We start from the raw sequence: 24,868 nt of genomic DNA, 5'->3' as shown, positions 1-24,868 counted from the left end.
GTTTCTTCGCAAAATTAACCATACTTCTTGGCATAAAGGATGCATCTACGTTAAATATGACGGCAATTAATGTTTGAGTGAAACAATTGAAAAACAAAACCAGCGTTAAATGGTAATGTAGGTTAATTAACTTTATATGCTAATTTATCAACCTACCTGGTACAAAGACGATCATCACTGTCTCTAACAAGAAAAAAACAAGTAATGAATACGATGATATCAATTCAGTGAAACATTTCCAATGATCACTAAAACCGTTGCCTTTGTGCTTAGAAAATTGCCTGAAGAACATGAGGCAAGCAGAATAAACATTCAGTCCTCGGACAAAAACATTAATTTAATTCTAAGAACATAAGAAAAAGTTGCAAAAGAACAATGAAAAAAGACCACTTTGTGTACTTCTTATTGGCAATGGTGGCTTAATTGTGTAGGGACTGACTGGCCAAAACAATAAAGAGAGATTTCAAACTGAGAAGGGGGTCATGAACTTGAAAATATTTCGACATTTACAGTTTGACCAGTTTTGATGCTCACCCATTGTTAGATGTCATATTTAGTTTGAAAACTTTATTTGAAACGTTATACATGCAAATTAACGTTGCAAAATACACTTATAGTTTGCCAAGTTTGAACATTTAAATTTGAAAATATTTATTGGTGTATTTCATTTTTAAAGCTTTTTTCTTTCTGTTACCTTGTTGACATCCCCGTCCCACCCTTTCTCCCAACCTCAAATTCATGTTCCCTCATCATATGGTCATGCGTTGATTTATCATCATAGGGGGGGCCATAACTAAGCCATTTATGTGTCCCTACCCATCCCCCTTTTCATAAAATTGTGTCCTTGCCAGCGCCCACACTACCTTGATTGGCCTGTGCGCCATCAACAAACATTCTTTGTCTAGCCACTGTACTCCGAAACGTTTCTCCATTGCCATAAACGTTCAGGTGTTCCAGAGTCATTCTTCAGCAGTATTGGCCAGCTATTGTTGCACCTGTTCTTTGATTCATTCTCAAACATTTGTTTTGAACACTTTTGCCAACATCAAGTTAAAACATTTCCTTAAACCCCTTTGTTGTTTTGTTCATAGGGTGAAGGTCAGGATGGGACGTTTTTCGACACAAGGACGTCTTTTCAGTTACTGACATCCTGACACAGACATATCCTTAGTTTTTGGTTTCTAGGTAGGGAGGTTCCTCTTTAGAATAGAGCCAGAGAGGCATTTTCCCCATTTTTATTTGATACATGTCTTTAATCGAAAACATGACAACTTTGTGTCCGGCTTTCATTTCTGACCGCTCGCACTGGTCTAGTCCAAAGATGGCAGCTAGGTGGCCTTCAGAGTTACCCGAAGAGCCTCCAAAAGCACTGCCTCGGCAGTCCCACAGTGCATATCCCTTTAGGGAGCCCTCGAGAACATACATTACCCTAAGCCAATAAATAGTGACTTCCCTACCCTGTGTCCTAGGATTAAAAGAAGAAGAATAAACGCTGGCAACATAAAACGTGAGCGACCAGTCAGCTATTCAGATATCCTCCCAGACTTCTCCTCCCATATCGTCATTTACACACATAGTAAGCCTACTCATCACAGCACAAATCCTTCCCCCTCATATGCAGGGCCATAGCCGTTCACACCTTGAAGAATGAACCTGCCTGTTTGCGTACCATTCCACAAAAATCACTTGAAATCCTTGAGATTTTAAAAACAAGCAAGAAATTGTCATCTTTATTTTGTCTCTCTTCTTCCCAATTAAGTGCCAATGGGTGCTCTTAAAAATGTATTTGTATTTGTATTTATTTTAATTTATATAGTGCCTTAATCCAAAGCGCTTTACAAGAGGAACAAGTTAATACAACAAGCAATAGTTAACAATGAATCTAAACCAGAAAACAGTACAACAAACAATTTACATTTATGATGAGGCTAAGTACTAATAGAGGGACAGAAGGTAGGAGGAGACGGTGGAGGTGGGTTAGTTCGTGAGAGAGGAAACAATTGGTGCTAGGGGGGAGAGTTGAAGAGATAGGATTTTAAAGAAGTGCGAAATAAGGGATAGGAGGTGATGGAGCGGACGGGAAGAGGAAGGCGGTTCCAGTGGAAAGGAGCAAGAAGTTGGAAGGAGCGGAAATTGGAGGGGGCACAGGGGGGAGGTGGAGTAGAGAGAAGGAAGAGATCTGCAGAACGGAGAGAACGAGAAGAAGTATAGAAAGAGAGAAGGGGGGAGAGGTACAGAGGGGTAAGACCATACAGGGCTTTGAATACTAGGCAGAGGAAGTTACATTTGAGCTGGGAGTGGAATGGGAGCCAGCCTAGTGAGTTAAGAGAAGAGGAGATGGAGTCGTGAGTTGAGGAGGCAGAGGTAGCGAATGGCAGAGTGGTAGACAGATTTGAGGGGGGAGAGATGAGAGGAGGGGAGTCCAAAGAGAAGAGTAGAGCAGTAGAAAAGTCTGGAGAAGAGGAGGGAGGAGATGAGGAGTTTAGTAGCTTGGAAGGTTAGGAAAGGACGCATTTTGCGGATGTTGTAGAGGTGGAAACGACAAGATCTGGCAGTGAGGGAAATGTGATGAGAAAGCGAGAGGTGGGTGTCAATGTGCAGACCCAGGTTACGAGCATGAGGAGAGAAGGGGAGTTAGGAAGGAGGAAAAAGAATGCAAGGAGGAGGGCAGGGAGGAGGGAGAGTGTTGGCAATGAAGAAAAGGAGTTCAGTTTTATCTGCATTGAGAGTAAGGAAGTGAGAAGACATCCAAGATTTAATAGCAGAGAGGCAGGAAGAGATTTTATGGTGGATGTCAGGAGAGGAGGAGAAAGAGAGGAAGAGCTGGGTATCATCAGCATAGAAATGATGTGAGATATCAAAGGAGGAGATTAAAGGAGAAAGGAGGGAAGAATCCAGCGAAAAGAGAAAGGGGCCAAGGACAGAACCTTGGGGAACGCCATGGTTGAGTGGAGAGATTGGGGAGGTGGAGCCACCCCATGAAACTGAGAAGGTGCATTTAGAGGGATGGGAGGAGAACCAGTTAAGAACTGAGTCTTTAAGGCCGAATGAGGAGAGAGTGGAAAGGAGTAGAGGATGGTCGACAGTGTCAAAGGCAGCAGAGAGGTCCCGTAGGACCAGAATAGAGGAGTGCTTAGAGCAGCGAGCAGAGAGGAGAGTGTTGAGAACAGAGGTAAGAGCAGTTTCAGTAGAGTGAAGAGGGCGGAAACCAGATTGGGTAGGGGGGAGGAGAGAATGGTTAGAGATGAAGGTAGAGAGTTGAGAGTATACAATGCGTTCTAGGAGTTTAGAAAGGAAAGGTAGTAGAGAGATGGGACGATAGTTAGATGCAAGTTGGGGATTAGCAGTAGGTTTTTTGAGAATGGGATGATAGTCGCATGCTTAAAAGGAGTGGGGAAGATGGAGGTGAAAAGAGAGGTGTTGAAAAGGGATGTGATATAGGGAATGAAGAGGGGGTAGAGTTTGGGGATGAGGGAGGTAAGTATGGGGTCAGAGGGAGAGGCAGTGGGGTGGGTTTTAGAAAGGAGGAGGGTAACTTCAGATTGAGTGATAGGGGTGAATGAGGACATGGAAGAGGGGGAGGAGGAGGAGGAGGAGAATAAGAAGGGGAGGAGAGTATAGTGTGTCGGAGATTAAGGACTTTGTTGGAAAAGAAGGTGGCAAGATCAGAAGCAGAGAGGGGAGAGGCGGAGAGAGAAGTCGAGCTAAGGTTTGGAAGATACGGCGCGGGTGAGAGGACTGAGAGTGGAGAAGGTCAGAGAAGTAGGTGCGTTTAGCAGAGTTAAGACAAGTCGTAGAGGGAGTGATAGTAGAAGTAAGCAGTTTGGTTGGGGGTGGTAGGGTTCTGTATGTTCAGAATCTACTTGGCGCTGCAACCGTGCAGTTTGTGTAAGGGGACTTCTAAGGTCAGAGTTCCTCTCCAAAGGTATGTGAGGCATATTCCATTCACCTTGACTAATCAATAAGACCTACCAAGTTTTTACCTAAGCTTTGTCTAGACTCTAAGCCTCCTAACACAGCTTTGATGATTGGTGCAAACCCCCCTTTGCCTTTACATAACCAGGGCACCAACTGCCTCCATACCCAGCCTCCTAACACAGCTTTGATGATTGGTGCAAACCCCCATTTGCCTTTAAATAACCAGGGCACCAACTGCCTCCATACCCAATTGACATCCGCCAAACCTTGCTCTACCAAAGACAAAAACAACAAACTCTGCTCTAGACTCCCAACTTGTCTCGAGCCTTTGCTCAACGCATCCCCTAAAAATCTACTACCCACCAAGAACAAGCATAGCCCATCCCATCCCATCCCATCAACTCAGGCGCACATAGCAAAGACTTGACTAAAACCTTGCATAACCTCAATAAGAATCTGAAACAGGATAAATTAAGTGCCACGCCTACCAATGACAACTCACAAACAATTAAGGGTGCACTAATTAACGCCAGGTCAATGGTGGCTAATGCGACAGACTTCGCTGACCTAATCGCAGCAGAACACCTTGATTTCTTGGCAATAACAGAATCTTGGCTGCATGCATCAGCAGGTCCCTCACTCTTACTTGCTGTACCTGATAATTACTCTATCAAAAGAGCAGACAGGATTGATTCCAGAGGTGGAGGCATTGCCATTATTGCAAAGTCTAACCTAGCCCTAAGATTAGCCGCTGCGCCAACACATCCATCCTGTGTACTTATCACAGCCAAAATACCGATCCCTAATTCCTGCACTCTAATTGTTCATCTAATATACAGACCTCTTTGGCCCGTTGGTACCTTTGAGGAAGACATGTTGACACTACTTTCGAACAGCAAAACCTCCTCTCAAATACTACTACTAGGAGATTTAAATCTAGGATTTAATGACCCCAGCGATCACCAAGCACTAGTAGTAGCCAACACCCTCACGGAACATGGCTTTATCCAAAGAGTCACCCAGCCTACCCATGACAAAGGGAGGACACTAGATTGGGTAGCAGACCTCAACTGTGATACTGCAATCACATCACTCGCACCTCAATCATGGACTGACCATTATCTATTATCATTTACTCTTTCAGCTAATATCCCTAAAACTAAATCTAACCTAATGGCGCTTCCATACCCCACGAGGAACAAGCATAACATTATGGCGGATTCCATCCTGCCACATGTGGTCCCTGTCCTGAATTCCCTAGAGGACACTACTGATCCAAATATGCTAGTAGATGCCTACAATTCTACGATGACCAAAGCCTTGGACATAATCGCTCCACTTAAAATGCACAATGGTAAACCAAGAGCTCACCTGAACTCGTGGTTCACTCCGCAGCTAAAAACCCCACACGCTGAAAATGGAAAACTGGAAACCTTATGGAAACACCTCCCGCCGGTAGAGAACAAAACTAACCTATTCAATCTATCTGCAAAATACAAAGAAGAGATACTCCAAACGAAACGTGAGACGTACAATAATAGAATGAATGAAGCCAGCTCTAGCACTAAAGAGCTCTTCATTATTCTTAGAGAAATGGAGACGCCCATTCCCCCTACAGATCCCTGCCTAAAAGACAAACTCTGGTGTATGAACATTCAGAATGCTCTTACCAACAAAATTGCCGCACATCAAAGCAAAATAGCCGACAAACGCTCAAACGTACAAAACTTAGATACTCCTCACCGCACCCAAAAGCCTGCTACCAAACCATCTCAATGCTTCAAATTCTCTAAAGTCTCCGTCCTGGAGGTTAAAAAAATTATTGCATCCCTTAAACCAACAAGGTGCCAAGGTGATAGCTGTCTGGCCCAAAGATGCCGCTAGAGACCTGGCGCCGTTCATATCTAAACTAATCAATGCCTCCTTTACCACAGGTATTGTACCTAACAACCTAAAGCAGTCTTGGGTTCTACCCCTCCTTAAAAACAATCCTTGGATCCTACCATTCCCACTAATTACAGGCCAATCACTCCAGTCCCATTCTTACTGAAGATACTGGACAGGGTCGCATACTTGCAGATCCAGGAATACTTGGAGACTAACCATCTTCTAGGGACTTGGCAATCTGGCTTCCTACCTCAACACAGTACCGAAACGGCACTGATTGACTTAAAAACCCAGATTGATGAACTCAAAGATAAGGGGAAAATTGCACTGCTACTACTGTTGGACCTAACGGCCGCATTCGATTTGGTCGACCACAAACTACTATGCAATCACCTCTCCACAGCAGCTCACTTCTCCCAGATTGCAATTACAGGGATCTAATCTTTTCTAAACAATGGGACCATGAGAGTCTTCTCACCGTCGGCAGCAGCTGACCCAATCCCCATAACATGCGTAGTCCCTCAAGGCTCCTGCGTGTCACCAACCATGTACAATATTTTTACTAAGCCCTCATTTGATGATCTGGATCACCTGGGTGTCACCTCCTCTAACTATGCAGATGACACTCAGATCCTCCTCCATCTCACGGGTAATTATGACAGCGAATTACGTCTAGTAAACAAAATTTACCTAATCATTCAGGCATGGATGATGGATGGACCCATGGCCTATGCCTGAATGACGATAAAACCGAGCTCTTGATTCTAGGCTCTCCAGCTAACCTGAATAAACTTAACACTGATTATGACTATTTTAACATCGATGGGAACAACATTCCAGTGGCTAAAGAGGTAAAACCTTAGGCCTTTATCTAGATTCTACATTGAAGTTACATAAACAAGTCAACACTACGGCCTCGGCCACAGCTTATATTGGTAAACGGATAAGGGCTTGCAAACTTCTTCTATCCAATAAGAGCTGCCTCACCTTAGCCAGAGCCCTCATCCTATCCAAGCTGGATTAATGAAACAGACTCTACTTAGGCGCAAGTAAGTACGTTGTTAACAAACTACAATTCCTGCAAAGTAATGCACTGAAGACTGCTTTGAGCACTTCAAGGAGAGAACATATCTCGGAGACAAGAAGATTCAGGTTAAAACTATGTAGTCCCTAGATACAAATTAAAAAAGTCAGAGGGGAGCAGCCTCCTAATAATGGCGGCCCAGCTATGGAATACACTCCCATCCTCCGTTAAGATAACCCAGTCTTTCTCTAACTTCAGGAGAAAATCCATCACATGGCTAACTGAGAAGGACCAACGTCAAGAGTAGGATTATACTACCTTTAAGTTCACTGACTGTATTCTACTGTTCTCTGCACTACTATTGCTGTTCCTATGACCTGTCATTGCCTGCATCCTACTGTTCTACTCACTGTTTTAATGAACTTCTATGTAATTAGTGATTATACCTATTTGTAACGCTTGTAAACTTGCTCCAATGCGCCCAGAAACCTCCGGGTTTGGTGCGCTTTAAAAATAAATAAAACAAACAATTGTACATTACTATGGAATAAATCAAGTTTCCTCTAGATGTCAAGGATGGGTAGCATGCTAAAGATTCTGTATTCCAAATAGAAAGGAGTTTTGCTGTGCTCCTTAGACATTTTTGGATGCTTGTATTAGGGTTACCCTTTTGCAGGGCCATAGGCGGTTATTTTGTTATTTATCAGGGAAAATGACCAATAGACTATCTTTTGGAACAACTACTTTCTAAAAGGGTATAAAGGGTGGGGAGCAGATCAGCCAGTCTCAGGTAGGTTTGGGCGTGGAGGGAGTTTGGACTTGCGTTAGGGAGGTGTGATTCCTTGAAAAGGAGCGTCTTGAGTTCCTTCCTTAACTGTAGATGCAGGGGGGAGAGTCTGATTTTGACCGGAAGGAGATTCCAGAGTCTTGGGGCGTAGACAGATATGGCATGTCTTCTGGGTATTTCCTTCACGCACCAACAAGTACAAGCTCCCATGATCGGAAAAAATAAGCAATGACCAGTCACGATTTGGGGACATCTAAAATATAATGGAACCATATTGAAAACTCAACAATCAACCTCTGGTGCAAATTACTGTGAGGTGATACCAAACTAAGCCCAAGTGCAAGCAACTATTTGATAATGTATAGATAAGGCCATAGCTTAGGAAGCACATTGTAGAACAACATGATCTAGCATTGAAGCACCAGAGAGAGAATGAGAGGAGGCAGGTGGCCTGGAGGAGGACGGTGATGCTGCATGGACTGCCATCGCTAACATTCTCCATGTTACTCGGATCCCACAGGCTCACGTCCGCTTCCTGGCCATTGCTGGCTTTCTCAATGTACTGAATATTGGGCACTGCATTGCTCCCATATTCTGTGGGTCCACCAAGGTAAGGGAACAGCTATTCTGGAACTGTAAACATCCCACCCTCAAAATGGAATGACATGTAACACTGCACTTTGTATCTCCCTTTGCATTCCTGCTTTCTGTGATCAACCCAGGACTCCATGAATGTGCAAAACAGCACCCTACCCTGGTTTCTGACGTCGGACACAGCTAAGACATGAGATGGCAGCTAGGGTCATGATATGGACAGATCACTAACTCCCAACTCCCTGCCCCTTTGCTTAATGACTCCTCTTTCTGTTCACCCACCCTTTCCCCCTACCCATTGCAAGAAACCTGAAGGTGTCTCACCCACTAGTCCCCGGGGATCTGTCATCCAGGTGGCCAGGACACAACCATCCCTTTTGGATCCAGTTCCTCGGGGTGGACCAGTGTGGGAGGATCACCTGGGTGATGGGCCTTCGGGGAGTAGAAGGGGAGTAGAAGTGGGACACCGGATGGCGAGAGACCGTGTCCCCTTCCCTGTAGCATCTTTACCCCATGCTGCAAGGTAGGATACCTAGGATCTCAAACCCCTGCCCCCCCAACCCTTTCCCAACACAAACATTTCCTCGCGGACAGCTCACTACAAGAGAAAATGGACTAACACCCAAGCCGTATACCTGACCTGTCCCAGTACAATGGTCAGGAAGGGTCAGGCAATTGCACACACACCTGGCTTCCATCACACTTCCCCACACGGATAAAAGGCAGAGCACGCAAGCACACTCTGAGCAAGGCAAAGCACAAGAGGAAGCAGCTGTTCCAAGATGGCAGTTTAATACAAGGCGTAAAACGGAAAAACAGAAGAGGAACGCAAGGAGGGAAGTGCCCTTGACCTTTTCAATGAAAGTCTGTTCGTTTCATGAGCATTCGAGAAATGGAAACGCAAGACCAGGAATCAAGGCTGAAGAATGCTGCATTGTATGTCCGAGGTACCAGGGGCTCTCCCGTGTCGATAGTCAAGGCGGGAACAATTGTTTGCCGCTATGGTACTGTCCTTGGCTCCTGCAACAAAGGAGCGCCAGTGAAGTCAACACAGCTGGTGAGTTAGGGAGACTAATACCAGACTGGTCTGTGTTGAAGCTAAGGTTGCAAGCGGCAACATTGTTTAAAGAAAGCTAAAGAGAATAGTGTATGAAGCGTATTTGGCAAGCAACGCAAACAGAATTAAAACAGCAGTGGAGTGATTGAACTTGGAAGCCAAAATACGATACCTTGGACAGAGTGGTCTGGCACCACGTGAGTGCTCATTCGAAAGTCTGTTAGGTATCCAACTGAAAGGTGGCAAATGTTAAAAGGACAGGAATTGGGAAGTCAAAGTGGTCCTGCAACGGGTCAAGCAAAACCCTGCGCACACTCAAAAGTCTTTGATAGTAAGAATCTAAAGAAAGTAGATGGAGTTGGTCCGAGCCCGGTGGGGGAGACTAATTGTGTTAAAGGGGATCTGAGCCCGGATGAGGGGGATCCAAGGTGAAGAACATTGCGTTAAAAGGATTTGAGCATGGATGAAGGGGATCCGGGGTGAATAGTGAATCGCCTGAGAAATTGAGTACTTGTGAAAATCTGAAAGCGGAAAATAACATATTTGTTTGTTGCATCAGGCCCTCCGAAAGAAGAGACTTTGAAAGGCAAAGAGACTTGGGAACATAAGGCTCTGATCCTAATGTTTGAACTGCACCCTTGTGCTAGAGAAGCCAGAGACTGTGCAAAGCTCGAGTGTACCACCTTGTCCCATGCTGAAAACGTGGGGAAGAGAGGCCAACGGGCTGAATATCCTGACATATAATTTCTTGGACACTTCTTTCTTTTGCATAACATTGTTTCCCACATTTTGTATTGAGAGGTAAGGATTGGCAATAGGTTTATTAGTATAGGCCCTTTTATTTTGACTAGACGCCACTAGGACTGTGTTATTATTATTATTATTATTTGATGGTCGTAACTTGCTCCCATCTATAGATTTAGGATTAGATGGGCGTTTTTCAAACCCTTTTTAAACTTCAATAAACACCCTTGAACTGTGGGCACTTGTGTCCTGTCTTACTGTTGATACCATGCTTTCCTTACACCATATTGTGTTAAAATGACTACAGTGGATATGCTCATGTACTCATGTTTGGAGTGGAGGATGTAAAGCATGCGGTTGTTGCCTGCTTCAGGCACCAAAGACCACTTGTATGGTGTCACCCAGAACACACGAATTTCAACCCTGCATGTGAAGCAGGAAATTCATCTTTGCCATACCACCTCACCCAGACCTGTGATCCAAGTAACCAGAGTGCGAATGATGAAAACTAGGTACATATTCCGGCCCAGGCCCCCTCAGAGCAAGCATTTGTGCTTCTGAAGGCCAGTTTCCAGTGCCTGCATCATACATAAAGTGCACTGCAGTACAGCCCTGAGAAAGAAGGCAAGTTTATACAGTGCTGCATGTTACATAAAAGAACTTTCAGGTGCCTGGGAGTCCATGCCTGAACAGGAGTCGCAGGATCCGGCACCGGGAGGAGGAGGGTTCACTTAGCCAGCGATATGCATGCAATCTGAGAATTGGGCCTCAAGAACATGTACACAATGTCTTTGGACCACTTCTTTGGTGCACATATTATTGCAATTACATCTCAAGACCATTTATTGTAATATACAAAAGAACACATGGATTGTATGTTAAGGAGGTTTAATGTGAGCACAGACTATACATACTCATCCCCTCGTCCCCAAACCAACCTACTTCCTCCCCATCCTGCAACAAACATCCTCTCCCTGAACTCCAACTCTTTGCACCCCCTTCCTCCAACCCAACCCAACCCATACCTCACCCTCTCTCCAACCCAACACCTCCCACTCCCTAAACCACAGCATCTTTATGTGGCCCTTGCATACTAGCTAACCCCTTCTTCACAGTTTACTCTGGTGAGTTGACCTATGATGGGGGAGGTCTGTCATTCCTAGGGGATCTACGGTGGGGCAGAGTTGATACTGTAGTCCTGTGTGGTGGAGGCTGAAGTGGTAGGAATGGAGCATGGTTGGGCAATCAGCAGTTTTCTGGTGCACTCTGTTCTCTCCCTTATGCCACACATGATGGTAAATCAATGGTGTGTTGCCTTTCTTATCCTCTCGCTCTGGAACACGGTTGTTGGCACTTCCTGTAGCCTGAATTGCTTGGAGATGTAGCTTCCCACCCACCTTCTCTCCAGCTGGCTTGTACCCATGCACATTATCTACTTTTCCTCTGCTGATTGACAATGGCGGTACTGCAGGGCAAGTGACCAAACACCTTTCGCAGCTGGCTTCCTTGAGAATAGCCAACTGTACCATGCTCTCTGGTCCAACTGCCATGGCTGCTGTTGCCGGGCGAGGAAGGAAGATGGGGCAGGGTCTGATGGTATCATTAGCCGCAATACTGATCACGGAGCACACACTTGAAGTGTTCAGAACTTCGAGGTGATAGCTGTGGTAGGGGTTGAGGAATTGGCAGTGCAGGGGTCCACTGAATGTGAACGGTATGGCTGGTCTCCATCTCCTGGCTCCTCCGGCTGGTGTTGATCCTTTAAACATCACTGTCCCTGTAGGTGGCAGTACATGTTGGGAATGGAGATTGCATACTGTCTGTGTGGCTTTATATGCTAGCTTCTGAGTGTGCATGATATTTAAGACCTTTTGGAGGCCTATCTGTCTGTTATGCCAAAAGAGTGACCCTGCACTCCTGTTTGGTTTGTCTGGTAGATATCATGCTACGTGGCCTGGACATTTGTTGTGAGGCCTTGCACTTGGTGCTGAACCTGACTGTTCTTTTCTGGCAACAGCCATATTCCAAACAAGTGTCTCAATGAGGGGTTTCCTGAGGAGTGGTTCAAATGTGAATTAATTATATGCAGGTTTGCTCTATCACTGTATGGGGGTGGACTGTGATGGTGGTAATTGCAAGATGCATGCCACAGGGTTAGGAAATGACTTCCAACAGTTTATGGTAGTCAGATCTACAGAACTACTCCCCACACAACCGATCAATTTTATACTTGTTTTCCACAGCTATTTGTGGCCTGCCCATTTGAATACTGATAATGAGCATTAAGGTGTCCGTTGTGGCACTTGTAGTGTTCCTTTTAATGCAATGGCTGTTACCAGGAGCGGTGTGCCGCCAATGATCTCTGCCTTAATGCCAGTAAGATTGAGATTCTCCTCATCAGCACTCCCGCTCCCTCATTTCCAGTCACTCTCTGGCCAACCTCTTGGCCCTCTTCCTGCTCCCACCTGTGAGGCTAAAAACCTCTGGGTCATCTTAGACTCCACACTATCCTTCTCTCCTCACATCTCCCACGTCTCTAAGAAATCACACTACCAGCTGCACCTCCTCAGAGGCATCCTTCCCTTTCTCTCCTTCCCCCAGAAGCTCACTGTCTCCAGAGCTCTGGTTCTCTCTAGGCTGGGCTATGGCAACAGCCTCTTTCTAAATCTGCCTGCTTCTACTCTCTGCCCTCTGCAACTCATCCAGAACAGGACTACGAGACTTGTCCTTGGCCTCAAGCCCAGGGATTGTATCTCTCCAGGACTGAAATTTCTGCACTGGCTCCCTGTGGCTGCAAGGATTAAGTTCAAAACGCGCTGCATTGTCCACAAGGCCTTATGGGACCTGGGGCCGCAATACCTTCAACTCTCTCTTCCTAAATATCTTCCTTCTCAAGCTCTTTGCTCATCCGCTTCCAACTCCCTCCGGGTCAGTCGCTTCTCCAAGCAACAAGTTGTCGGTAGATCTCTTTCTCCGGTTGGGGCCTTCCTCAAGCACCTCAAAACCTTGCTCTTTGCTTCAGCTTTTTCTCCTCCTCTCCCCTGCTGACTTCCTGGCTGAAACCTAACCTGCACTTGTTACCTGACCACCCTCTGATCTCGGGCCCAGATACCCTCCCCAGCCAGTCACACACCTGCACTGCCTTCCTGGCAACTTGGGGACTGTTTCTGTATCCCTTCAGTCCCACTTCCAGCACTTGACACATGTTGTCTGCACTTACCCTTGCCACCTGCTGGCCGCACTTCTACTATTGTTATTATTGTGTATCCCATGTACTGCACTGTCCCCTCCTCCTTACCCCCGCACTCTCCACCTGCCCCTTTCCCATGCACTTGCACTATCTGAATGACACCTGGCCTAGTAGGATAGTTGTCGGTCTTCCCCCTACCTTGCCTCGTCGCGCCTTGAAACACTTGTGTATAAGCACGTTATTAATGCCATGTTTCAATGGTGTATTTTGCCCCTTAATATAGCAATAATGCCCCGGGCACAGTGTATAGGCCCGAGCGCAGTCCTGGAAAACCGGGGGGTGCTAACAGCAATGTATTCTCCAGCATGGGGTCTGGCATGGATTCACATGCTCATGAATAATCCCCGTCGTCAGGCTGGGAATCTTCTGTAAAGAAAAATCAGTTTCAGTTTAATTTCTGAACTGTCTTTCTCCTAATAACCAATCACTGAGTTCTGGGTCATACTGCCCCCAGCCAATGATTGCCCTCTAGCTAAGCCCCTCCTCTCGCAGCCATCTTCAGATTTTTACTGCATGTTCAAGTGCATGGAGTCCTTGTGTTTAGCTCTTGAGCTTTTACTGCGGTTTTTGCATTTTTTGACCGAGTTTTCTCTATTTATCGGTCAATCGTGTCTTGTGCTCCATCGATCAACCTTCTGATTAACAGGGACCCGTTTTCGGATTCTTCAGCGCCCCTCAAGGGCGGATTTCATAGATTTTTCTTCGTGGAGGCTTCCAGAAGATTCTCAGACCTACGCCGCTTGGACCATGTCAGAGGAAAAGGATTCAACTCCCCTGTTAAGGATTTACTCCAGCTGCGGCTTGCGGAATGTTTTTTCGGGCGAAAAGCATTACAAGTGCCTCTCCTGCCTGTATGCCAGCAGACAAGGAGGTGGATTGTCTGTTTTGCCAGGATATAGATTGGCACAGGCAGCTGAACAAGTGGCTACAGACCAAGGCCCCTGCTCTGGTTTGGTCCCAGCAGCATGCTTCTCCAGTCTCCAAGAAGGCTGAGCGGGCTTCTAAGTCGTTTGAGGGTGCCCCTCCCGTGGGGGTCCAACAGAAGGCTTAGCACCGTGAGTCCACTGCCACCAGGAGCGCCGTTGCGACGGGCTCTTCAGCGGCCAGGGCGTGTAGAACGTCTCCAGCCTCCGTCACCATTCAACGCTCAGCATCTTTGGCCTAGAGGAAGTCGGACCATCTGGGTAAACTCAAGGAGAGGCCCAAGTCCATCCTACCAGAGAAGTCCAAGGGGGAGCGGGGCTCAGACCCTCCCCTTAAGGAGAAGGCCAATCAAGACAGGGCTTCCAGCCTGACCGTGAAGGCCCAGGTGCACCCACCGAAGGCCCAGTCTTCCATCGAGGGGGTGGCAGCATCTCTGGCGAAGGCCACCGTGACGGCTCCGCAGGACGCAACCCCTAATGCTAGGGTGTCCCTTCCTCCCAGGAGGGAGGCTGCGTTCTGGCCCATAGAGAAGACCCCGGAGAAGAAGATGCCCGTCATCTCCCCGAGACCTTCACTGCTGGAAACGAAGTAGGGGGGGGAGGAGGGGGTGGTGGTGGCCTTCCAGGGTACGGATAGCTCCTCTGAAGAGGAGCTCAGCGGTCTGCAAACCATCCAGGAGGAGGGAAATGTAGGAAGCGGGCCCTATGATGAGTGCATTGACTAAGCCGACGATAAGTGTGTAGACTAAGGTGACGACAGCAAGGACACCATCAAGGAAGAGCAGCAGGGCGACGAGGGCCTGGGCTCCCAGCCGGTGCCCCAGCAACCTAGTCTGCCTGCACCTCAGCTGCCACCCCCACCTCAGGTATCTCCTAGAGACCTTCCAGTGGACATCCTTTTCGGCACTCCATGCGCTGGTATCAGAGATTAGACGAGGATGCCTATTGCGCCGGTGGCCCCGCTGGCGGCGCCAGCGTCGGCTTAACCCCACCATGGGGGAACCCCCGGCCAAGAAGAAGAGTGCGCCCTCCACCTCGTTGCCACCCTTTGCCCCTGTCTCACTCCTCTCCCCCCGAGGGAGTCGACGGAACTGGACACGCCGATGACGGGCACGAGCGACGATGGTGGATTAGGGGACCTCCCGTCTCCACTGCCCAGATCTTCACCGCCAGACGAGATTGGCTCGTTCACCTCGATCATCTCCAGAGCGTCAGAACTTTTTCCGCTCGCTCCTTAGGAGATGGAGGGCTTCCTATATCAACGCAGAGAGGCGAAAAGGAAGACCATCCTCTCGATCCAACTCTGGATGACATTTGTGACGAGGGTTTGGTGCTCATGAAGAACCTTCCACGGCCCCGGCAAAGAGGGATCGCCTTAAGAAAAAGTACAGGGTACCGGACTCCACGCCGAAGTCCTTACGGGCCCAACCTTCTCCAGACTCTGTGGTGTCCGCAGCAGCCAGGAAGAAGTCATCAGCTGGTTCGTCCTCTGCGGCTTCCACCCCACCGGACAGCAAGGGCAAGAAGTTGGATACCATGGCATGACGCGTCATCTATTCTGCGGTGACTACCATCAAGGCCACCAACGCCCTAGCCATCGTGGCTCGTTAGGACCGGGAGTTGTGGTTCAAGATCACTCCCATCCTGGACTTGCTGCCCGACGACAAGAGGTCAGGGGCACTGGAAATTCTGCAGGAAGGTGAGGTGGCGTCAGACCACACCATCACGGTGGCCACGGACACTGCCGACGCGGAATTCCGTCAAATAAGCAACAGCGTTTGCCTTCATCATCGTGGCTGGCTCAAGGCCACAAACTTTAGGCAGGACGTTCAGTTGAAGGTGCTGGACATGCCCTTCCAAGGGGACAATTTGTTTCGGAAGGCTGTGGATGAGCCGGAGACGGCACGTGCTTTGGGCACTCTTCAGCAACGAAAGTCGTCCTTTCGGACCTCAGGCAGCAAGTCCCAAGGATCATCCAAGGGGTTCGGTGGGGGATCCTCTTCTTACCGCCAACCCTCCCGCTCTTCGGCCCAGGAGACTACGAACAGGGGCCACTCCAAGATCTTTGGAGGAGGATTTCATCGTCGCCAGGCTCCCCAAGGCGGCCCTTCAACGTCCAAGCAGGATTGAACCGGCCGCGGCGTCGGGCTCCCTCCCGTGGTAAACTTCGTCAGCATGTGGAAGACCATCTCCACCGACCCATGGGTGCTGGACGCTCTCGCCCACGGACACACCCTCGATTTTCAACAAAAGTGTCCCAGAATACCACCAGTGGCCCAGCAGGAAAACCACTTCACTCAGCTGTTGCTGGAAGTGTGGGCCATGCTAAAGAAAGCCGCAATGGAGATCGTCCTGAAGAGGCTCAGGGGCTCTGGAGTGTACTCTAAGTACTTTCTCGTCCGAAAGAAGACCGGGGGCTGGAGGCCCATTCTCGACCTTCGTCGACTGAACAAGTACATCAAGTCCCAAAAATTATGCATGGTTACTCTTCAGCAGGTGCTCGGACAGCTGGAAGAGGGGGACTTCCTGTCATTGTTGGACTTGGAAGATGCATACTTCCACATCCCCATTCAAAAGGGGCACTGCAAGTTCTGTGGTTTGTGGTGTAAAGGAAGCACTACCAATTCAAAGCCCTTCCCTTCGGATTGAAGTCGGCATCAAGGGTCTTCACCAAGTGCCTGGCGCCAGTGGCGGCGCAGCTGCAACTACGGGGGATTCTCATCTACCCTTATCTGGACGACTGGCTCATCCAGGCCAGCTTGAAAGAGATCGCTGTCGACCATACGGCAAAGACTGTGCGCCTACTGACGGATCTGGGGTTCTCGGTAAACTATGCAAAGGTCCTGCTTGATTCCATCGCAGGACGTGCCGTTTCTTGGATCCCAACTCAACAGATTGTCGTGCCTGGCGTCTGTCTGAGGAGAGAATAGCGGCCATCTTGGGCAAGGTAAAACGGCTGTTGGCCCTGAAGATGGCAAGGGTGAGGACCATCAAGTCTTTGCTCGGCATGATGTCGTCATGCATATACCTCATTCGGCTGTGCAGGCTACATATGCGTCCCCTACAGGAATTCCTGGACGCCCATTGGATTCAAGTGTTGGGAAGCTTTGAGGACAAGATCACACTCGGTGGGAGTTTTAGTCGAGCAATATGGTGGTGTGGGGTTCGTGCCCATCTGTCCAGAGGCGTGGATTTCCAGACCCCACCGTACCAGGGGACAGTCACGAAGGACACCTCCCTGGAAGGATGGGGTGCTCACACCGGAAGTCTCCACGCAAGAGGCCTGTGGCTACTGGAGGAGAAGATGTTACACATCAACGTGTTGGAGCTGCGGGCAGTGTTTTGGCCCCTCAAGTCTTTCCTTCCGTCCCTCAAGGGCAAGGTGGTGCGGGTCTTCACGGACAATACCACCACAATGTTTTACATCAGGAAGCAGGGGGGCACCAGATCCTGGGCGCTCTCCAGGGAAGCGCAGGGCCTATGGCACTGGGCCATCACCCAGGGGATGTTCCTCATCCCGTTTCATCTGGCAGGAGTGAAGAACACTGTTGCCAACTCGTTCAGCAGGGAGCTGCGCTCTTGCCACGTGTGGGAGCTTCGGCAGGATAGTGGTTCACCTGTTCCACAGATGGGGCAATCCCCAGATCGATCTATTTGTGACAGTGATGAACACCAAGTGTTGGAGGTTCGCCAGCAGGTTTCCCCAGTCGGCGAGCATGGGGGACGCATTCTCATTCCCCTGGGACGGCCTGTTTGTGTATGCGTTCCCTCTGTTGCTTCTTCGACTAGTCAATCAACTCAGACAGTCCTGGTGCAGGATGATCCTCGTTGCACCGGCGTGTCCGAGGCAGATCTGGTACCTGGACCTTCTCGACATGTCCGTGTCCCCTCCAGTCAAGCTTCCGGTGGTCGCAGATCTTCTAGCCAGACAAGGAGACGCAATTCTGCATCACAATCCAGGATCACTGAACCTGAAGGCCTGGCTCCTGCAGCGCTAGAGTTTGGGGGTTACGACCTCTCAGCGGATTGCAAGGAGGTGCTTGCCAAGGCCAGGGCATCATCTACTCTTAAATGCTACGGACATAAATGGAAGAGGTTCACCGTTTGGTGCCGTACACAGAAGATCGACCCTCTACGAGTCACAGCTCAGCAAGTGCTGCCGTATTTGCTGTTGTTGACCAAAGCAGGACTGGCCCATGCCGCCATCAAAGTTCATCTGGCGGCTATCTCCCGCTACACCAGATATCCGGGACGGTCGTTGTTATGGTCACACCGTCTGATTAAGGAGTTTGTCAAAGCACTGTTATGTTTGTTCCCGCCGGTGAAGGCTCCAGCCCCGGCGTGGGAACTCAATGTGGTACTGACTAGGCTCATGGGCCCTCCATTCGAACCTATGCAGACAGTTCCACTGAAGTTCTGATCGTGGAAGACCGCTTTCCTCATTGTATTCGCATCTGCACGACAAGTGGGAGAGATTCAGGCCCTGTCTTGTAAGCAACCTTATTTGACATAACACGACACAAGGGTGGTGCTGCGGACGCACCGCTCCTTCTTGCCCAGGGTGCCGTTGGACTTTCATCTAAACTAGCCCTTGTTGCCTGTGTTTTTTCCAACGCCTTTGTCGCTGGCCGAGAGGACTTTGCACTCGCTGAATGTGGCTAGAGCGCTGAAGTTCTATGTGGACCGCACAAAGAGTTTCCGGAAGACGTCACAACTTTTTGTGAACTTTGGCCCTGTAAACCAAGGGAAGGCCCTCTCCAAGGCTTCTATTTCCAGGTGGTTCTCTGGCTGCATCACCCATTGTCAGCAGTTGGCAAACCGACCGTTGCCTGGCCATCCGAGAGCCCATTTGACCAGAGCGATCGCTGCAACTACAGCGTTCTCGTCTGGTGTGCCCCTGCTGGACATCTGCAGGGCTGCTACGTGGAGGTTGACGCACCCCTTCACAAGATTTTACAGCATCGACCGGGTTTCCAAGGAGGAGTCCAGAGTCGGCCAAGCAGTGCTGCACAACCGGTTTGCTTGAAGGCGAGCCTGGTGAGGAGGTAAGAGATGCGTATGTTGAGCCTTTGCCACCTCCCGTGGTTGTGCATGTGTGTACTGCTATGTATTCTTTATTCATGAGCATGTGAATTATTACGGGAAAGACGAGTTCAGAAATGAAACTGAAACTGATATTTCTTTACCGAGGATTCCCAGCGTGACGACACGGAATATTCATGAGCATGTGAATCTATGCCAAACCCATGCGGGAGAACAACAGTTACAGGTAAGTAACCTGTTCCTTTTGTTTCAATGAAAGTAACGCTGCTTTAAACAAAATACCTAAGAAGGCCGTCATGGAGGTGAAAAACTTGTCCATTCGAAGCCCCTCTTTTAGTACCATGGCGGCCGGCAGTCCACAACAGAGGCTGGAGCGGCAGCGGCGACAATTGTGCTGCCAAAAGAATAAAGTGAGTGGGGAGGGGGGTGGGGAGATAAGGATACAGTGACTGGAGGGTAGGGGGAAGATGGCAGGCGTGGAAGCAGTCATCATGCTTCTTGGAACACGGACTGAGATTTCAGCAAGCTATCCGAGAAACCTGATTGGTTAGCTTGCTAGCCCTGTGTGCCAATATTGGATTTTGACCTGCATTAGTCAGCTGCTGCTTGAAATGCTGCAACAGCTTGGCGGCCAGTACCCTCTGCCATGTCCAGGAACAATGGCTCCCTCCCCTCTGATGAGTTGGGATATGCAGTGGAAAGCTGACCAATCCAGTGACCATGGATTTCTTGCAATGGAGGGGCGCAAGAGTCCAGACATGCCAGTTCTGGTCATGCCACTGCAATCCTCACTAGTAAGCTTTTGTGTGGCTATGGCAACGATTTTGTGCTTGGTAGCTTCTCCACGATGGGTGCGCTTCCGGGCAGGGGGTTGGCTCTGGAGGTTGACAAACATGTTGTGCTTCTTTTTCCACCTCCCCCCACAAGGAGCTCCAGCTCCTGCAGTGAGAACTACTGCTCTTTTGAATCTATCGCCATGGCTGTTCTATTGCATGTGGTATCGCCCTGGGTGGACTTATTTTTTTTGCCTTGATGGGTGCTGCAAAGGCCTGACTTGTTTCTCAAAATGTCCACCCCACTGCTTCCTCTTTCATGTACATGCGGTAACGGTATCTTCCCATGTGGGAATAGTATTTTCCCATTACTTTGAGGGTATTCTGATGTTCGTGCGATGAAATGCTTGCCTAAAGGTAATTAGTACATTCTGAATTTTGTTTAAAATATCTGAAAGACTCATGTGGGCTTTTGTATCAGTGTCTCGACTGTCCTAAACTTTCTGTTGAAAACGACACATTCTGTGTAAAGGATTGAGTGTAAAATGGTGCCCTGCAGAAGCTAACAAGAAAGGTTGTTTGGGGATTTTAGCTTTTTTGTACAAGTCTGTTACTTTTCTCTTAGGTTCCGGAGGTGATTATTTGGATATTTTAAAAAATAAAATATGCGTGCGTGGCAATTGAATATCTGCATTCATCTCAGTCCTTGTTATTTATGATGGATGACTGAGTGAATGTTATTGGCTGTGTAAGATGTTTGCTAATGTTTTTGACCTTTTATTTGTTACCAGGTACACAATGGGTCCTCAAGGATATGTGTATTGCATCTTATTCAATTGGCCTGTTTCAGGACTCGTGTTACTGGGAGAGCCCATCGCTACTGTCGGGGTAACAGAAGTAAGTTTGCCTAATATTTAATCCCAACGTTAATTTTTATAATGGATATAGAAATGTACATTTCCCCTACATGCTCATTAGTTACATTGTGGGCTTAACTTACTTGAAATGTGCTTGGTGATCAGGGCCTGTGCAAAGGTTTGTCTCCCTAGCATCAAAATAGTGACCGTGGTAAAACTCTGCTGCTGGTAGCTCAGACGGCTGCATATAATAGGCTTGCTGTAGCAATGGCCTTATCACTGATGAAAACTAAAATTATTCTCTTGCCTAGATTTTGTGTGCTATTTTGCTGCATTGGTACTACATTGAAACAATAACATTGCACAACTACGTGTTTTATTTTGTCGGGTGACCTGTTGCATTTCTCATCTGGCTCTTTTGATTTCTCATATGTGTCCTTGATTTAAACCTAAATGGATTATACATAGATAGACACATGGCATATGGTCACCCGCCACAATTTACTATATTCAATATTTGTTGGTGCTATTTAGCACCACTCGAGCGAAATAACACAAACACAGTGTAATGCAACAATCTTAGCCGGCCCATAGACAAAGGCCCACTACTAGGCCCTCACAGTCCTGCTCTCCCCCACTTTGCTTGCACCAAGGGAATGTGTAGAGACATCTCTGCATCGTGGCCTGAAGGCCTTAACACTACTTCGTATGGCAGCACGCAATATCTCTGCAGCAAAGGTAAGCCCTGATGGGCTTAGAATGTATTTTGTGCATTCACTCGACGCACGTGCATTTTGAAAAAGTATTTCTACAATTTGTCCCCAGCAAGGGCCATTGGCTCTGTTCACTGGGCTGTGCACCCCGGATTGATTGGGTGCCCAAAATCATCTGCGAGCCCTGGTGGGGCTGCAATTCTACGTTGTTGCCTTCATCGCAACATGGCCAACACAATTTTTGTCACTGCAGTGCCTCACCAGCCAGCCCTGCCCTCCCTGTGATTGGCCAGCCTGGGACTTTATCAGTCCATTGGGGAACCGGCAGGCTTAGCCTGGCCCCAGACCAAGTCCTATTGCAAAGGCCCCTGTCTGAGCCTGTCCGGGCCTTGGAGGGCTCCGAGGCCCCTTGTTTTTCACTCCAGTACAGCACCTCACGCGCCACTGCCTCTCAGGCTTGTGGAACAGTTATCCAGCATGCCGCCAGCCACCGCACAAAGTTGTGCCTGCGGAGCTTTGTTCTTCAAACAAGAATACCTGTGAGTCATGTACATTGGACATTGTATGCCTCTTTAGATACTGGCACAACTACTGAACCAAGGTGTGCCTTTGCCATTCTGCCTTCTGTGCCCTACTATTTTCCTTCTTAATGCATTCTGTGCTTTATCGTACATTCGAATCCTGGTTTTTTGAACAACTCTGCACACCCATTTTGGTTACTCAAGTGCCTCTATTGTATCTGTGTTCTCACTTTTTTGGCTAATAGGCCGCCTAGTGAGTTTGTGCTGTGCAGTCCCTCTTCCATCTTCCATCTTTATCTCGCTGACACCCCTATGGCACTCACCATCTCACCTATCTACTCCAACTGCTTTCTATCACCTATCCTCCCTTTCTCACGAAGTCTGGAAGGAAAATGTTTTAAAAGGATATCCTGGCCATTAACCCTGGTCTACCCATTGCAGACACATACATCAACCAAACTTCCAGACAGATTGTCACTGATATCCTCTTTTCTGTCCCCTCTCCAGATCCTTGGACTCCTCAACTTATCACTCCTCTCTCTCCTTTCACATCTTCATCCATTAATGGTGGCACTTCATGCGAAGCACTCTTGGCGGGCTTCTCATCATCCAGGTGTATCATTGCCTATCGGAATGGCTCTATCATGGCTTAGGGTCCTCAACCCAACCTCTTCTTCTGCGACCAGTTCTTGCCATCCCTCATCAATTTCCTTCCTATACCTGCTACTGCTTCTTCCTCTCTCTCTCTGTCCCCTCTCCTTCAACAGGAGTATTACGCCCCTGTAACCCTCACCGGAAAACCTTCAAAGGCAGTGACCTGCTGCTTCTAGCCACGCTTAATGCTCATTCTGCTATCAAACACTGCCGACATCTGCCTCCTCCTTGAAGACCTTGACCTCAATATCCTAGCTCTTACGAGCTCAGTCACTGCTTTTGACTCCCTTCTCCACGATTGCTACAAGATCATCTCCAACCATACTGGTGGTAGGGTCACCCTGATCTTTCCTGAGTGGGTCCATTCTTCCCTCATACCCACCCAGGTATACGCCTCCTTTTAGTGCCTGGTCTGCAAGCTGTTCAATTCTCCCTCTTCCTCCCTGACCATTGCCACCATCTACAGAACACCTGGTCCTATCACACTGTTCCTGTCAGAATGAGCTGATTTCTCTTCCTCTCTCCTCAAATCTACCTCTAAACTCCTTCTGGGTGACATCAGCATCCACCTTGGCTCCTCAATCACAGCGTCCACTGTCTTCTGTGACCTCTGCACCTCGCTCTCCGTCTCCATTCTCCTCTCTGGTCCCACCCACTCGGCTGGACACACTCTCAATGCCTTGATCCACACTGATCTTTTGCTCTCCCCAGCACTCTCTACCCCACTGTCTTGGTCAGACCACTCCCTCCTTTCACCTGTGTCTTTTTGCCGTCTGATCGCACCTCCCCTACCTCTGCCAACCTCGTTCACGGACATCCATCCGATGAAATGAGTGTCAGCTGCTGGCTTCGCATTCCACCTACATCACCTTTCCCCCCCACTGCTGACTCTACCTCTAACTCTGCTCTCAGCAACCTCCATCTTGCCATCACTAACACTCTAGACATTCTTCCCCCAGTCATGAGGATCTGCCTGTAAAATGCCACCAAGCATAACACCTGGTACTAGTCTGAACTTGCAGACCCGAAACTCAAGTGCAGAGCTGCTGAACGGAAGTTGCAGACCTCAGGCTCACCCTCCGACAAACTAGCCTGCTGCCTTCTCCAAAGGCAATACCAACTCCATTTGTTCTGAAAAAAGGGCCCACATCCAGACCTGCGTCTATGGTGGATCTAACAAAACGGCTGAATTCTTTAAAATAAGCAAGGAACTAGCCAACCCTTCCGCAGTCTCCACCTCACTGCTTCCCTCTCGGGCCCTCTGCAAGGCATTGGCTACACACTTCACCACAAAAACCCAGGACATTCTAAGCACTCTTCTTTTTCCTCTCCTCCTCCCATGCCCCTGTCACCTATGGCCTCTCATCCTCCTTCTGCCTTTCTTTCTGCCTTCTCTCCTATCACATCTGATGAGGTCACTAGAGTTGTCCGCTCTATAAAGGTCTCCTCCAAACCGGTCTCCCCCTGTCTTTCCCCTCTTCCCTAAAGCACTCTGTTGTGCGCCCATCCAGAAAAAACCTTACCTTGACCTCTCATATCTGGCTAACTACCGGCCCATCTCTATCACCCCTTCCTTGGGAAACTCTTGGAGAAGCTAGTCTTCTCCCAACTGACCCACCACTCTGAGTTTGTCGGTTGCCTACACAACATCAATCTGGATTCCAAGCATCCAGAGGCAAGCAGACTTCTCTTCTGAACACCCATGAAGAACTGCTTGCATCTCTTGACTCTAACTCTCCAGCTGTTCTTATTCTTCTCGATCAGGCTTGGTCCCACCCCCAAAGGGGCAGTCCAGCCCGATCTGCTGGGTCACATTCCTTCTGCACCAGACCACAAGCATTCCAAGACATGTTTTAGCCTCATTGGGCATCATCAGTGAGGAGTAGCAACAGATGAAACAGAGAAAGCTGTGGCAGCAAGCCAATACGATGCGTGTGACAACATCAGTCAGTCTCACATTCACGGATAGTCCCAGTATCCTCCGTAGACAACCGCTGGCTACAAGTAAGCAAATTGAATACCAAACTAATTTAAAGACGTCGAAGTGGCATAATGGAAACTTTGTAACCAAACAAGACAAGAAATGTTATAATCACTGTTTATCAATGCCAAAGGTATTGCCA

At 48.4% G+C, this 24,868-nt stretch overlaps 1 protein-coding gene across 1 annotated transcript in view; it reads left to right on the top strand.

The window, feature by feature from the left end:
- FUCA2 (alpha-L-fucosidase 2) overlaps window positions 1-24,868 on the top strand; it is a 265,636-nt gene that overhangs the window by 186,338 nt on the left and 54,430 nt on the right. Inside the window, exon 6 of the mRNA XM_069607612.1 lies at window positions 20,792-20,897. Coding sequence (XP_069463713.1) covers window positions 20,792-20,897 — 106 coding nt within the window. The remainder of the gene's footprint in view (window positions 1-20,791; window positions 20,898-24,868) is intronic.

Source organism: Ambystoma mexicanum, chromosome 4q (assembly GCF_040938575.1).
Source record: "Ambystoma mexicanum isolate Mex_15411 chromosome 4q, UKY_AmexF1_1, whole genome shotgun sequence".
NCBI lineage: Eukaryota > Metazoa > Chordata > Amphibia > Caudata > Ambystomatidae > Ambystoma > Ambystoma mexicanum.
This window is presented reverse-complemented; position numbering and strand designations above follow the sequence as displayed.